At 39.1% G+C, this 17,535-nt stretch overlaps 1 protein-coding gene across 1 annotated transcript; it reads right to left on the bottom strand.

Annotated features, from left to right (window-relative positions):
• Positions 1-1,657: 1,657 nt before the first annotated feature.
• Positions 1,658-17,506, bottom strand: LONRF1 (LON peptidase N-terminal domain and ring finger 1). Its single transcript, XM_038178493.1, has 12 exons — positions 16,867-17,506; positions 12,174-12,292; positions 9,716-9,838; positions 8,848-8,994; positions 8,174-8,411; positions 7,994-8,084; positions 7,053-7,167; positions 6,402-6,523; positions 5,123-5,281; positions 4,829-4,991; positions 4,290-4,442; positions 1,658-2,917 (listed from the first exon to the last, which is right to left on the bottom strand). The coding sequence occupies exons 1-12, from the start codon at positions 17,429-17,431 to the stop codon at positions 2,759-2,761; spliced, it is 2,154 nt and encodes a 717-aa protein (XP_038034421.1). The 5' UTR covers positions 17,432-17,506; the 3' UTR covers positions 1,658-2,758.
• Positions 17,507-17,535: the final 29 nt, after the last annotated feature.

The raw sequence follows: 17,535 nt of genomic DNA, 5'->3' as shown, positions 1-17,535 counted from the left end.
CATTCTTTTGCAAAACGTAAGTCTTCAACTCTAAGTGTAAAGGCTTCACCTACTTTTTCTTGTCTTTCTCCTGCCTGGTGGGCTTGCCACAACCTAACAGGCATGTCTGACTACACTTGAACTACACTCATAGTATCACTAATGCTATTATATTTTCAAATTCATGGTGAAATACTTTTTATAGACCTTTATTCATGAAAGCAGTTGCAGTCAATAGCATCCACAAAAGTGTATCTTCAATAAAAATCAAGGCTCAAATCTCATGGGACACTTTTGCTTTGTTTTGGGTAAAGGCCTTAGAATAACTTAAATGCTAGCATTAAACATTTTGCAGCTTTTTTTTTTTAATTGTAGAAAGGCACTAAATAACGAGGTTATAGAGAGATTTCAATAAGATGATCAAGCAGTATGGCTACAGTGATCCTTTAAAAAATACCTCATGTCTACTCACTAACAAACAACCTTTTTCCCATGCTTCCAGTGCAGAGTGACAAAAAAATACCAAAAGAATACGAAAGGACTTCCCTAATTCAAAACATTATGTACCAAGTATAGCATGGTATGTCTTCAAGATATAAACTGAAAGACCTGTGCCAACATTCACTCTGTCTTGATGTTCCGTCCCATCCCAACTGTATGAAGTGACAAAATCTGATCCACAACCTAGCACCTGAGAAAATCCCAATTTATGAGGCTTCTTAAAAGTCTTTATCCTCCTCATTCTCAATTTTATCTCATTCCCAATGGCATCTTCAATCATCAGGTTTGTGAAATAGCTATTAGTCAGTAATACTTTGTCTTAATGCATCATGTATTAGTCAATCACAGTAACTTTGCTTTTTTTGTTGCTGTTCTTTGAAGTTCTTAGCTTTTTCCCCAGTTCCAGACATGGAGCTTACATAAGCACAGAACAGTGCCAGCTGACACTTCCTCATCTGTTCTCATCACATTTTATTTTGTTTAAAACTCACGGGAATGTATAAGAACAGCTAAAAGCTACATCTTCCAGCAGACTAGGGAATACTCAATTTCAAAATTAAAGGTCCCTGCAAGGGAAAAAGTCTTCCATTAAATTGGTTATTTTCCTCTCAAGAAAAAATAAAATCCTGTCATCTGCATTCCTAAGATCACAGTAATACAAAGATTAAGTTTTTAAGGTTGTTAACATACTGAAGCAGAGAAAGGGAGGATCCTCTTTCTTCTATTACACAAATGAAGTACTATTCCCAAATACTAATCCAGTTCTTTACTCACACAAAGAAAATTTATCCTGGATAGAAGCCCACATTAAAACTGATCCAGTAGATTCTGGTTTGCCTGTAATATCTCAAGCCTTATGTGTCAGAAGAGACAGAGGACCTGACTAACAAGCTTGTGAAACACCCATCTGTTTAACTGTAATTTCAGCTTTCAAATTCTGTGAAATGAAAATTTCCTATTTCAAGCCACCTTAATTAAGCACAGTAGCTACAAAAGCAGGATACCAGCAACAAACTTGTCTGACTGATAACCAGTCTGTGAGAGGTACTATGAGCAGAAAGATTATGTACATACCACTTAAAGTGCCCACAACCTTGATCTAGGTTAAACAACTGCCCCAGTAGAAGCTTCCCAGAATAGAAGCACATGGAAAATTAAAGTGATTTTTAGTTTCTGATAAAGTTAAAATATTACAAACTTTTAGCTTTTATTGAAAATTAAATATATTAGCAAAAGCAAGATTTAAGAAATATTTTACAAATCATTTACATACAAGAAAGCCAGTATCAGACATATTCACAAATATGCAAACCTTTAATTACAAAAAGTACCTATTGGCAGCATGATGCTTACTTTGCCACTGCAGTGTGCTCTACTGTTGATATAAGGCATAGAACTCACATTTGCACCAACTAAAGTTCAAATAAAACTTTAAGCTTTTAAATCCTGGACACACAATCCCCAATACACACACACGCACACTCTAAGATTTCTTCTTGTAAGCTCTATAAACTAAGTGTGTGCTCTGGAAGAACAGCCAGCCTGAAAAGCCCAGTAGAAATGTAACTGGTACTAGCATTTAGTTTTCAGTTCTTCTTTAACATGTACAGGCCTAGGTATGTAAACCATATTCACAGTTTAAGTATTTTTAGACAAGTACCTTTTTTTTTTTTTGCATTTGTTCCTTAAAATTGGCTCTCAGTTCAGCATACAGTTCATAATGTCACCTGTTTTGTGATGCATACATTTACAGGATAACTTAGAAGTCTGTGCCATGTTCGTAGTCAAGATAAATCACCAAGAGTAGTAATATCCAACAGTGACATTCAATACTATATTTCAAATCTTTGTGCAAACAGCAAAAGAACAGTTGTATGAGGCAAACTTATTTGCAAAACCTTTAATACCTCTTCAATGTTGTAAACTTGGACTGTCAGCCTTAAGTCCTGCACTTACCACAGCTTTAAAAAGTCAGTGGCTAAAATTATCAAGTCTCAAAAATGTTCTCCTCTACATAGTGCAAATTGTAACATAGACAACGTGAAAAACATATCTAGCTGGATTGACTTTGTGCAATCATCAGTGGTCTTCTCTCGTAGTTGAAGAAAGTGTGCATTCAAAGAACCACATGGTTCAGGAAGTTGGGAGGGCAGGAAGGAGAGAAAAAGCAGTTCCATTACACTTCTCAAACCAGTGCTAGATGTGCAAAGGCAGCAAAAATTCCAGCTGCAACTACAACCAGAACGGAGTATCTTTTCAGGAAGACCCAGGCGGTTAGTCACTTGGACTGGTCTCTAGAAAAATAGGTGAGTATATGCTGGATTTTTATCAGACGGTCTTTTAAAGACATCATAGAGAGAACTGACAGCTGATATCTGGGGTCTACTGGGAGAACCGCTAGAAGCCACCAACACCAAGCAGGGCCATTGGGCATTGCCTAAAAAAAAAAAAAAAGTATAAGTTAGTTACTTAGGAACAATGTAGTATAGTTGACTAACATGACAAAGACAGAATAAAACTGACAAAGTCTTGTTTAAAGTTTGCTACCAACTAGAGAATTACTAATTCATAAGATCAAGAGGGTTCTGAATGGATCTCTTCTGATCTACCCTCAACTTGGAAGTCAAAGTACACTTATGGTTCATAAAGCAATGGATTATTTCTAAGACAGACAAAGGAAGCTCACACTAAATCCATTACCTGCCATGCTATTCTTGAAGCTTGAGTATTCTTGATGCCTAGCACATTCACTGTACTCATCTTTACTGTATTTAAAGGACTCTTCTATCACTGCCCCATTCCACTCTCATCTTATTACCTCCTAGACAGCGCAGGACAACTTCATTTAAGTTTATATATATATTTATATTTATATATTATATAATTTATATATATTATATAATTTATATTTATATATTTATATATATTATATATAATTCTTTTAAGTTTATAAAACATTTTGCAGCTTTTCCCTGTACTTTATTCAATTTCCTACATCAAACCTGAGCTGTCATGCCCAAGACACAACACTCCTCAACGGAGGCCATGTCACACTTAAGTCTCAAGTACATACCCTCAAGTCTTGCTGCCCAGTTACCCTAGTGCACTGAGTGCACTTAAGTCTTCTTTCGTAAGATGTTGTTTTAAACTTTTTTTTTTTTTTAAAAAAAAGTGTTCTAAAATCACTTCTGAATTAATATCCTGGCCTCCAAAGCATCTACAGTCCTCCCAGATAAGTTAGTATGGTCTCAAAAATACGTAGCAGATAAGTGATGGCTTTCTCCAGTCTCCACTCTTTCAGGATCTCTCTGCCCTTCATCAATTGCTTACAATAACAAAGCAGATGGCTGCAGCTACTTTCTTAGACTTAAAGTAAACATTTGTCAAATCCTCAGAGCTGCAGCAGTGTACAGCACTAGCTCAGAAAGGAAGAAAGTATTATTTGTGATTACCTTTTTATCACAGATTACTGCCTACACACATCACAGGAAAGGAAATACCGAAAGATTTATCATTTTTTTCCATTTGAATTCTAACCGCTTTACACAAACCAACAGTGTAAAATGTTACTGTAACTTAGTGTTTTCAGTTTAGTAGTTTAATCTACAGAGCAGCATATCATCCTTTCTTGAGGAAAAAGTTTTAGTGACAGAATTGCTTTTTGTTGCTCTTCGTAAGAGAAACAAGATGTAGCCCAGCTTTCTTTCAAATTGAGAAAATTTTCCTTTTCCTATTTAGCAGTTGATAATTTGTTGTTCCCCCACCCCCTGCCATAATAAACACTTAATTGATACTAAATGATGTCTCACCTGTATATTTTCCTCCCTGTCAGGCATTGGCCCAAAGTGCTGAAGAATTTGAGTGCGGAATTTGTTTCTTAGGTTTTGGAACCAATTACAGGCCTGATTGTAAACAAAATTATGAAGTTCTCTCAGTTTCTTTAGTTCTTTTTCATCAACAACCTAGTGGAAGAACATTAACATCATTACAGATAAAGAATCACTACAGTTGTTAAGCTAGCATGAACAAACTTATTTGATTCTGTTTAAGTAATTAGTTACATTTCTTGCATTCTCCTAAGCCCTGATTCCTAATGGCTGAATAATAAAGAAATCCTGTGATATTTAAGAGGAGTTACGGCATCATGAACTGTTGTTTTAATAGAAAGCACAGTATTTGTTATTTTATAATAATGAAAGACTAAGCTAGCTTCCGTTTCTCCTGCATGCTGGCGCTGTATCCTCCAGGCAATCTATGGACCTAAAACATTGACAGAGCCCTCAAAACAAATGAACTAAAATTAAGATACTAGCCAGTAGTAGAAATATTTGGACAGCATTCTTGATACCTTAACATCTTCCAAATACTCAATGTCTGCAGTGCAATAACCATCTTTCATCCCTCTCCGTAAAACTCGAAATCTCTTTCCACCAACAGTATCGACAACAGACCGCCCATCAGGTAGAAAATGAACATTCCTAATTTGCAGCATGCATCCATAATCTGCAAAACTAGAAAACAGACCTTTGTCAGTAAGGTAATTACACAATTCTATGAGAACATGACTAGAAAAAAACAGGACAGAGAAGCTTGATATTAGAATGAGAAAGGGAAGACAGAAGATATTAGAACTTAGACCTACCCATTTTGAGAATCACTTATACACATCCCAAACTGTTTTGTCCCAGTTTCCATACTTCTGCGAATCATTAGTCGATATCTTGGCTCAAATACATGTAGAGGGCAAGGCACAGTAGGATATGCCATAGTGCAAACAAACATCGGAACATTCTTGGTCAAGCTTCAAAAGAAAGACAAAAGAAATACATGACTTCAAATCTAATCATTGAACTATTCCATGGCAACACTTTTTTTTCCACAGTAGGTATTTGAGGTCATAAAGCACTTATTATAAACGTTAGTAATAACCACATAATAACAATTTTCATAAACAGTAAGAACAGTGAGTGAACATTTATATATTGATTGCAATACATAATGGACAGCAAGCCTCACAGTAGTCTAGTTAATGAGCTAAGTTACTTAAGTCAGTAAATATAGGGCTTGTCTTTGAGAACAGGGTGTTTTTTTTTTTTGTTCGTTTCTTTCCATTTTTGGTTTAGTTTGAGCCCTATAAACCATGACAGAGAGGCATTATGCCCTTAGATGCGCTATTTTCCTGACGCTAAAAAGATGCAGCAGTATCTACATAGTAACTAGGTCACCATTTAGACTATGTTCAATGACACAACCTAGCATATGATTTTTACCTTTGCAGTGTCTCAGTAAGGCTGAAAAAAATCATTTTCTTCAAGCTATTTTGTGAAGTATACACAGTTGACACAAATAAGGTAGCAATAACAGGTTTTCCATTTTACGACCTTTCAGACTATAAAAATATAATTCTGTAATTTGCATGAACCAGTTTTGGTTTTCCAACACATCTACAATACATGATTCGCTATATATCTAAAGAACTGTACTACAGATGAACAGCAAGAAAATATTTTTCATCATACCTTTCTTTATACTATTAATCTCTATTATGAACGGCTTTGAAAGAAATTCTAGTATCTGAGACTCTGCAGCCAACTCAAGAGGACAGTTCCATTAACAGCAGCAAAGCTAAAACTGAAGTTCCACAAGAGTGCACTCAAAAAGAAAGGCAAATGTATTTTGTAGAGGACTTAAGAGCCTCAAGTTACTACTAAAAGAGAATTTATACATTGCTACTATCAAAGTGTGAATTTATTTCCACGGTATTGAAAAATGCTTGTGTTGAAATATTTATTTAAGATGACTTTATATTCCTCCACATGTCTGTAACATGCCATTATTAATAACCACAAATATGGTAAGACATCTCTAAAAAGGATTTCAATACTAATCTCTCAAGTTTTCTAGACAGACAGCAAGCTTACTTTGAGTGTTCAGCAGTTTCTTCAGCATGAATTCTTTTTCTCTCATATAATTCATCAGACAAATATTTCATTATTAATTCCTCCAGCAGTTCTGTGATGCAATATCTTCTGCTTGCCAGGTACTGTAAGGAAAGAAATAATCATATGTATTAGCAGAAGACTTTTGAAAACTCAGCTGTTATTTAATACCAAGACACAAGAGATGTCTCAAAGGAGATTTTAGAGCTCAAGTTCTTACTTCTTAGCATCTAACATTAATATTTGAAAATTCTCTTTTAGTTCTGCCTGACAACTCCAGTATCTGATTCAGTTTATGCTTCTATACTTAATGCATACAAAATTGACTTCCCAGATTATACAGCCATATAAATAAGGAAAGTATACAGAAATCACAGGCAAGCCTTACTGAATAGTTACCCAAGTTTACAAACACTCAGGATGAAATTATACCAATAAAGTAGGCAATCACAGAAACATAAAAACCTTTTATGTCCCGAGACAAACATAGTCAACTTGTTTTGTATTGATGTTTGCATCAAGATTTTTTCTTTCCAGCAGCAAACCATAACCCAAAGGAATCCAAGTTGTTGTAGTTAAGCAGCCTTTAAAATGACAGTGTTTGTTTATAGGAGCTCTACTGAGAAACAGTACCTCTTTCAAACTCTCCTTACAGAGTGGACACTGAGGAGCATGATCTAAGCACCGTTCCAAGCAGCCTTTGCAAAAAGTGTGCCCACAAGGGGTTGTCACTGGCTCAAAGAACAGCCTGAAACAAAGTTATTGAAAGTTAGATACCATGCCAAGTTTTTGTCTTGCTAAAAAAAAGAGAGTCAGTGATCAACTCCTAATTTTTAAAACTAATCCTACAGTAGAAAAAAATAATCCTATGGCTTCTTACACTTTTTCCCCTATAATGCAGTTTGTTTACATCTACCACCACACCCCCAGTATCTTTGTACTTTCTGATCGATCTGAGCAAATATACACTAAGATTTTGATCTTACTACAGAGGTTCAGAATACACAAATTAAGTGGTAGTTTAAAGAGCTAGGTTGCTTTAAAAGCAGTTTACATTCTATTGACATAACGATGGACAACTTAGCATATACAACATGCTTTAAGATTCTTATTCTGAAAACCAGGACAACTCAGTAAGAACTCTCAAATACATCAACTACAACTAGTAATCTACATTCTGCAGTCATTTCCTAGACAAATCTGAGATGCACAGGCAATATTCCTAAGCATTAGCTTTCCCACAGCAAAAACTCATTTTGTCTAAAAAACAGAAAAACTAAAAAAAAACATACCCTAATATTTAACTACAAAAGATCCTGTCCTGTTTGAGTTACCAGTTAACACCACCAAATCTAATTTAAAAGACAATCTGATTAAACTGATAACGTAGCATACTTATTTAAATGTTACTTGCTGTAGCATTGTATTTAACTGCTGGGATACAGGAAGTCTGAAAATTACTCTTCACTAGCACTGGAACTCATTACAACATATATCTCAGTTTTATGCATGTGCAAAAGATATCTGGCCAAACACCTATAATAGAAATAATGAACCAGAGAGATAAGTCTTACCTCATACATAGAGAGCACTCAAAATCTGATACATCAATCAAATTCCCTGGAATTGTTCCATAAGCCAGTGTCGTATCCCTTTTTGTACTTTCTAGGAAAAAGCAAGACAAAATACTCCTTTCAAAGAAAGGCACAGGAGAGTAAATACTTTAAAATTTTCAAACTAAGTGATTGTTTTACCTCCTTGCTTTTTGTGCTTGTTTCTTCCATCTTCACTTACAACTGTATCCTGTTCTGAAAAGGAAAGCTTTCTTTTCAACAAAGCACCTTTTTCTTGACCAGAAAGAAGGGGTTCAGAAGATACTCTCTTTAAGACATCTTCCTTGGCGAGGTCTTTCGGTGAGTTAAGAGCATGGGCAGATTGTGCCCGATTTAGGCTTCCACTGACAGGCTCCAGTACTTCTGATCCTCCTAAACTCTACAAAAGACAAATGAACTGTACTTAAAGCATAACAAATCGAGGTATATAAGATGTGAACACGCAAAGGTTCCCACAGTTAGTTCATCAGTTAGCTACAGGAATTTGGTAAGCCAAGACAGTACTCAAGTTGGCTTAGCATGAACAACTTAGAAGTCTTGATTTGCTTCAAAGAGAACAATTGTATTTTTATATTTATTAATTCTTTATGTTACTAATATCAAACCTCAGTACTTTCTAATTGGTAGTTCACCAGAATGAGATGTCTTACATTTGAAATGAAAACACATTAGTCCCAAATCACAATTCTTCAAATTTAGCCAGTTCCAGAAATGCAGCATTTAGACTGGAGGATAAGTATGCCAAACAGGGTATGAGAATGTCAGATATTTGCCCATTAGCCAAAGAATAAAAACCATCTTATAGTTTTTGTTACCTGCTCAGGACAAAGTTGCAAATTGCATTGAGACTCTGCCACCTCAGAACCAAGTATAAAAGGTTTATTTCGAATATGTGGTGAATTCCAAGCAGACTCCTTCAGGCTCTCTCCTAACTTCTCAGGTGACAGCACATCACACAGTGTCTAGAAAACAAACAGCCAAGTGTTCATAATACTGTAAAAGAAACTGGGTATAGCTTCATTATAAACCAAGATACCAGAACCAAGAATTCAATCTATATGAAGTTATCCCCATAACAGGGCTTTATTTAAGCAGTATCTGAGAAACAACAGTTGAGAACAAGGAGAAACCTACACACCTGTATAACTAAGCAGAATTTATCTAGAAATCACTTCCACTATAAGCAAATAACCTCTTCAAACAGACATTACACTGAAAAAGCTGTATGATGATTAATTGATAATTTACATGTATAATTGAAAATTTACCTAGATTTTTTTTCACTACAAGTGTGTGATTTCTTCAGTTAGCCATTATCAATTCAGCATCACAGCTTTTTCAATGTTTTTATTATTATTATTGAAGAAAAATTGTTGTGATAGGAATGTGAAAGAGTTCAATTTACAATATTCATGTTGCTGTTGGCTTTCCAGTCATCTAGGTTTTCATTTAGTAGCTACTTCAGAAGCATAAATACTTCGAAGCATGTGTTCTTAAGACCTGTAGATTAGCACTGTCTTTGAGACAGCGTGATACATCTTGACAGGAAGCAATCAAAGTGTCTGTCACTTGAATCATCTCTGTATGCATTAAAGATTTTTAGGTGGTTAATGTCTACCATAATAGGAACTTGATAAAGCAATCAAGACAGAGGTAGTAATCCAATTTGATAGATCAAGTTACCCTTTCTACTTCAAGCTTGGCTGGAAGAAAGTCCTCATCAAGGGCTAAGCACTGTAGAAACAGTTGTAAGGCATCACCTACAAAGCCAGAGTCATGCAGCACTTTTCCTTTCCGGAAGTAGACCTGAGAAACAGATAATATGAAGACACCTCTAGTGAGTACATAGAACTGTAGTATTCATCTCACAGGCATTACAACCGAGTTAGAATTAGAGCCCTCCGTGATAAAAGAATGCACCTCTTCAGCAAACTTGAGCTGTGCATAGCATGTATGATCTATATGCCTTGTTTCACCTAACTCCCTATGCTGAAAATAACCATGAGGTAGGTTGGTGTTGGGTCTCTTTCCAGTTAATTTGTTTTGGTTTACACAAAAGGTTAAAATCCGGACTAGTGCTGAAATCACACAATGCCTTAATTTCACCCTTTTTGTGAGGGTGAGAAGAGGGACACATCATGGTAAAACAGTTTTCACAGGATACCCTTTTTGCCCTCAGTTTCATGAAAAGTCTCATGGTTCCAGCCTGCAGGGGAAGACTAACTATAAACAAAACAATCCACACAACCATGCATCCCGTACATGCATTTTAATATATATTCTTGACTGAAAACAACACACTTTTGGAATTGTTTCCTCTAATTTATTCTTGAATACTAGACAGTAGCCAGGAAAAATAACTTTTTTTTTTTAACTGGGGTGGGAGAAGGAAAAAAAGACTATTTATTAGTCCCTTATACAACACATCTCAATTTAAAGAACCCGTATTTGCAGTAATATAAACAGAAGTTCAGTAAAACAGCAAAATACATGTATAGTTTATATGCTAGATTTTAAATAAAGGACCAGAAGATTGAACTGGAAAAAAACACCACCACCACCACATACACTGAATGCATTTTCTGTGGATTGATTGCCAGTACTAAGGAGTAGTCTGTTAAACAAGGCTGTCAGATGGGGCGTGCATCTTTCTTGATGGATTTGGGCAGATTCATTAAAATAGATCCTGAAGACAAACTATGCTAATCCTCCTCTTACAGATAAATTCATATTCCTACCGAGATAAGAATTGTTGGAATATCTATCAAAACAAGCTCAGTTAAGCAAAGTTTCTTTCCATACATTTAGAAAGAACTACCGGCAACGCTGAGAAACAAAGACAAAAGTGCTGTCTGAATTCGCAGCAGCCATGACATTGCTGATTGCAGGAGAGATCAAGACAGAAGCAGTTATCAGTCCTCCCAGGTGCAGCAAGATCTTCCTGCTCGTGCTGTGCTCAGAGTTCAGATGGTGTTGCAGTAACATTACTGCAATAAGCTGTAACAGTTCTGAAAGCCACTGACTCCTCAGCTGCCTGCAGTGTTTGCAAAGCTCAGTTTCCATTGAGTTTCTCCAGGCTTTTCCCAAAAAAAAAAAAAAAAAAAACCAACAAAACAAAACAAAAAAAAACTTTCCCAGCTAAAAGAGCAAATTAGTCTTCTCAAAAAAAAAAAAGCAGCCATTAAAGGTTACATCACTACAAGCTATTCCAAGTCCAAGTACTGGAGCCAGTAAAAAAGGCCTCAAATGCTTATTTATTTATTTTTACTATTGCAAATATTATTGCAAAAGGATTTATTGCTCACACTTTTGATTCTTTGGCATCATTTGGGAAAGAAAACTACTGCCCTGTTCACATAGCAAAATGCTTTACCAATGAGGCTCAAAAAAAAAAAAAAAATAGATTTAACAGAGCCAAAGATCCTAGTCCTGACTGGCAACAATGCTTGCTCATCTCACTCACATGATGTTCAAGTAACAGATAACGCTTAAAATGCTTTCAATTTGGACAATGGTGCAAGTATAAACACTTCAGGGGAGTTTTAATAGGACCAGCCTTCACATAGTGTAAGAAATTTCAAATGCCAATTACCTCAATGAACCAAATGTACAGGCATTAGTTCTGCTTTTAAGCAATTAAATCTGACTGCACAATTTCAGCCAGCCACCCAGTCATATAACATTCAGCTAAAGTTAAGTTCATTTAAAAAATAGAAAAAAAATTCTTAAGAGAACACATAGAAGTGTTGTTCTAACAAGTAACTGTAAACAGCACAGAAGTTCTTCACAATACATGCCAAGAAGTCAGTTCTGCTCCATTTAACCCTTCATCCAGAATCACTATCTCATATTGCGAGAGGAAGTAAAAATATCCAAAGGTTTTGATGAAGGCTAAATTAACAGTTCTGACTGGATTCTTCAGCCTACTCTAACCTGCAGTGCTCACCCATAGCCAGTCTTATATAAATAACTTCTTAAAGATACCTTTTAGCAGTTTGCACATCCAGTGAGGTAAGACAAGGAAATAAATTGTTTCAGGCATCTGATCTCAGTTCAGAATTTGATGCAAGTATAATGCAGAACACATTGATTTTATAGATAAACACAGACTTTGAAAGATACAGAGTTTATATCAACATACCTCTGGCCAACTTGGCATTTTAGAAATAACAAAATTTAGATCTTCTATGGCTGTTTTATACTCTTGGAGGCCAGCATATGACTCAGCTCTATAAATTCTTAGCATCAGGTTACTGGAATCTGAAAACAAAATCAAATAGCATTTTTAGTAATTTTTACTTTTTTAAATAGATGTTCTTATAGTGGTATGTCTAAACCACACTAGTTGAAAATACACTTCTGTAAATTTTAAAATACCTGGAGTAATTTCCTCCCACCTTCCTCCCAGTATTTGTGGTTAAAAAAAGCAGCAATAATTCCAAGCTTACACCTTTCAAGATAAAGATTAAATTTCGAACCCTCTATGCATCATGCAGCAACGAGAAAATACATTTTAAAGAGACCTACCACTGATACTGAAAACAAAGTATTATTCAGTACTGCTGTGACAACAGAAGTAGAGGACTATGTAGATTTTAGTTTCACGGTACAGCCATTCAAAAACACACATCTGAGATTTTTACAAGTGCGGTAAATTCCAAGGATTAAAAAAAGTAAGCAATAAGAAGTCTGCTTTCAAACATTCAAGTGTTTATTTAGTCTGTCCTTTGTTTTTGTAACATCCGCCCACCACCAGCTATAGCTAGAGATACAGTCCCAGCACGTCCATGACAGTACCATCTGGTACCAGAAGTGCTCTTTCTCCCCACGTGGAGTGAAGAGATGGCTGCTACCAGAAAGCAAGTAACACCAGCTGGTAGCACTGCTGTAAGGAGCTGTACTAGAAAAACCTCTGTAAAAGGGAGAACCGTGTACAGTAAAGATAAGTTTTTGTCTCCAAAATACAGCACTTTGGACTCTCAGCAGAGTAACCTCTGAATCGGAAGCACACCCAACTCCGTGCCATTTAACCTGTGATTTTCATAATGCAAATAATTGCAGTCATTACTTGGAAAAGTGCCAGTACATGGCTTTGTTGTTGACTTTTTTAAATACACCTGTGCTTTTCACTGAAAGAAATAAACAAGTTAAACATTGGTCTATTGTAAACAACTTTCAAATTAAATTCTCTAAGCTTGCTTCAACAGGATCTCCTTGGAGGGATGTGGAGGAATCATTTCAAATGAATATTCTACCTCAATGCCTTGTTTACATTTTCATTATTTCCAGCATTAGCTTGTTTTACATTCAAATCTACTTCATCAGAAAGCCAGACCTCTCTAAGTACCAACTGCTTTGTGTTTAGGCAACACTACAGGTAGAAGACCTTAACAGAAAAGGTTAAGGAAATCAAAACCCATAATGGATTTCATGGCTGTAACTGAAGCTCTTTCTGATTTGTTTACATTTTGACAGTTTCCCTTCAAAAGCAAATACTCCCACATCTCCTTTTCTATTTCAGATGTTTAACAGAAGTCTGTGAAACTGTCTTTGTCTAACTTAAACATGGAATTCTGCAAGTGTAAGTCTTCTAACATCTGCTTTCCTGGGGCTTGGAGTTACGTGACTACTACAACCCAGTAAGGCAGGAGCTCAGATCAGTTCTCTGCTGTATTTGACTCCAACGTCCAGCAGAGTCAATATCAACACAAATTCTTTTCCTTGTGGGCAGCAGTGAGTTTAGGTCTTTGATCTCTAAGAAGCCACCCGTATGCACATGATCAGAGTGAGCTCAGCTTTTTCAGACTTTCAAATGTCAAGCAATGACCTGAGGAGTTCCAAGCTTCTTTTCTAGGAGTGGTGGTGACAGATAGTTTGAAGATGAAGATGTGTGTTCAAGTCTAGAGCAGGTGGACAGTTTGGTTGTTTTACAAAGAAGAAAAGTATGGTTTCAACAGAACTGGTACCAAACAAAGAGCTAAACTAAACAGCTTAATTAGGACCTCAACTCCTGACTGTGTTGTGCTGTTACACCAGCACCACCAATGAATCACAAGATCACTGAATATCCCAAGTAGGAAGGAGGACTCAAGGATCATCGAATCCAACTCCTGGCTCCACACAGGACCACCCAAAAAACAGACCGTGTGCCTTAGAGCATTGTCCAAATGCTGCTTGGATTCTGACAGGCTCGGTGCCATGACCACTGCCCTGGGGAGCCTGTCCCAGTGCCTGAATGATCAATACAGATTATAAACTGTCTCTATTTTCAAGACAGGAAGACCCAAATTTACATATGCAATTTAGTAGCATGAATTTAGTTACTGGGTTTTGTAATTATGCTAACTCCATTTTGCAACATTTCAGAACACATTTTGTTTGCCACCTACCAGGAGGATGTAAAACTGTTTCAATTCCTTAGACCCGAGGCTAAACAAAGCAGAAGTAATTTGTGCTTGAGTTTTCAATTTTAGCAACCTGTTACATACTGAAATCACTCACTTCTAGCATATTCAAAGAGAAATTGCTTTAATAAAAAACATACTGAATACTTTCAGTGCAGAACCACGTGTATCAGGTATCACTAGCTGGGAACTGTACAAAGATTTATACAAAAAGCACTTAGTATGCTTTTATTTTTTTCTAAATGTACTTTCAAAGCATCTGCTCCTGGCTACTCTCAGCATGAGCATACCAACAAATGGACCATCCCTGGTCCAGTCCTTAAAAAGGTTTAAGAACCTTTTTACTTGGTTATTTAAAATACATCAAGTTCTTCTAAAAAAACATGTAGTTTGCACACCTTTTCTGTACTAGTGTGCAGAAAAACTGTATTGCACAGTATTTGTGAAGGCAGTAATACAGGGACATTCTGATCATCAGGGGTTGGAACATAAGAGAAGAGGCTGAGATAACTGGTCTCATTTAATGAGAAAACACCAAAGGCATTGAGAGAACCTTACGGCCTTCCAGAATCCAAGAAGCAGCTACCCAGCAGACAAACAGACTCCTTACTTAAGTGCTCAGGGAACAAACAAGAGACAGTGGTTATAAACTGAAACAAGCGTAGTTCTGCCTTTAAGTAGAAAATTAATCACTATGAGGGCAATTAACCTTTGAACAGGTTGCCCTGAGAGGCAGTGGAATCTTCATCCCTGCACGTTTTCATTACCCAGCTGGACAAAAGCCTTAAGCAAACTGCTCTGAGCTTGTTGTTTATTCTGCTCTGAACAGAAGACTGGTCAGCAGACTTCCTCAGGCCCCCTCCAGCAGGGGGGAGTCTGATTGCACCCAACCATGTCTATCAGCCTCATGTTTCGGGATTAATGACATGCTGTACTTGGATTTTAATTCAACAGACTTCCTTTAAATAAGCTATTTCATTCCAACCCCTGCGAGGCACGTATTATCCATGTGAATGTTAACATTCCTCCTGTCTTTCAAAAGTAACTTCTACACCGTGACAAACAGCAGTCATTTATTTTACATTTTTCAAGAAGTGTAAGAAAGTCATAAAGAAATGCTGTTTGAGTAAAGCTTTAGTGTCAAACGCTTTTTTAGGGCATTAGGTCTATGTTTATCACAATTTTTAACTCTGTATCTGGACTAGTGAGAAAAGAAAGAGAGATGAACTAGCAGTGAGGAAGCTAAAACAGAGCCATAACGATTTTGACTAAGAGTGCATTTCTTACACTGTGTCTTCTTCACCTCTTTAAGTGTTTGCAAAATCTCTCATTCTGGAGAGAACTAGAAACTGTACCGGCAGCTATTAACCACTTCTCTACTGGCCTGAAAGCACCTTCAATCTGTAGCTGCGAGTCAGCTCTCTAAATTCACATTTCATGTGTCTCTGCCCTCTGATTCATGAAGCTCTTTACTAACATTACCAGAATGCTTCGGATATACTTGGAATGTCGCTCGTTCTCAGGACTGGAAGGACAGGAAATAGTTACATAAAAGATCTTACATGCAGCTTCTCGTACACACACTGAATTTGGATAATAGTTACGGAGAAGCATCACAGCTCATAACTATCCTCAGATTCTAATACCATTCTGAAAACCAAACTTTAAGATGTAGCTTCACAATAAAAAAAGGAATCAAAATTCTTTCAGCGTAGCTATACAAAGTCCTATGGTGTCGCTAAACGCACAGAAGATTAACTAAAGCCTGGAGAATTAGTGTTAGTTATTAATGTTATCTTTTATTTTTTCAAAAATGGGTCTTGAACTGAAGAGGGATCACTATAAGCATTTGTGATTAATACTGGAGTCCTTGGTTTGTATTCTGAGCTCAATTTCTTTATGAACCGCACAAGCCAGTGCTGTACTTCAGAACACACAGAGCAAACAGAAGTCCTCCTGACAGTTCTGATATTCACAACAGTTCGGGCTCTGCTTGGCCACATCCCTACGCTTCGCCAACGCTCTGGCCACCAACACAGCACTGAAGACCACGGCTGAACGCACAGAGGAAGCTCCCCAAAGGCAGAGGGGCCGGGAGATGTCCCCCCACCGTGCCAAAACAGCTTATTCAGGAGCTAGACCGAGAGCCGGATCGGAAGGATTAACCTTACGCAAGCTTCCTCGCCCCATCCCCACCCCGCAGCCGACCGGGGCACCACCACCACCACCACCACCCCCCCCCCAACCCCAGCGTCCCGGTGCCGCCGCTCCCCGCTGCCGCAGGTGGTGCCGAGCCGCGCCCGCGTGATGTCAGCCCCGTTACACAACGCGGCCCCTCCGCGCCCGCCCGTTATGCAACCGGCCCCCGGCACGCCTCGCCGAGCCCCGGGGGGGCTCCGTCCGCCGCCCCGAGCCGTGCCCCGGCCTCACCTGCCCGCAGCGCCTGCCCGGCGGCGCCCAGCGCCTCTCGGAAGCGGCCCTGCGCCAGCAGCTCCTCCAGCCGGCTGCCGGCCCGGGCCCGCTCGCACTCCGCCGGGAACCACTTCTCGGCCAGCTGGCTCAGCACCACGCTGGGCCGCGCCGGGGCCCCCGGCACCAGCCGAGCCCGGCAGCGGCGGCAGCGCGCCCGCAGCTCCCTGCGCAGGCAGCGGCGGCAGTAGGTGTGCCCGCACGGCACCGTCACCGGCTCGCCCAGGAAGCGGCGGCAGCCGCAGCAGCGCAGCGGCCCCTCGGCAGCCCCCGAGCCCTCCGCGGCGGCGGCGGCACGGCCGCGGGCCAGCCCCAGGCGCAGGCGGTAGTTGAGCAGCAGGCACTCCAGCAGCCGGCCGCCCGGCGGGCCGAGGCACAGCGACGCCAGCGAGGCGCCCGCCGCTTCCTTCAGCCGGGCCGGCGCCGCCTCGCCCTTCTCCTTCTCCTCCTGCCCGGCCGCCCGCCCGCTGCCTCCCGGCTCCGGCGGCAGCGCCCCGGAGGAGCCGTGCGGAGCGGAGGACGCCATGGGCTGCCCGGCCGCGCCGAGGGGGTGTGGCTGTGGCGGCGCCCGGCCGGGCTCTGCGCACGGCGCCCGACAGGGCGGGGCACGTGACCTCCTGCAGCCCCGCC

Source organism: Anas platyrhynchos, chromosome 4 (assembly GCF_047663525.1).
Source record: "Anas platyrhynchos isolate ZD024472 breed Pekin duck chromosome 4, IASCAAS_PekinDuck_T2T, whole genome shotgun sequence".
NCBI lineage: Eukaryota > Metazoa > Chordata > Aves > Anseriformes > Anatidae > Anas > Anas platyrhynchos.
The sequence above is the reverse complement of the archived record's forward strand: the minus strand, read 5'-3'. Positions and strand labels throughout refer to the sequence as shown.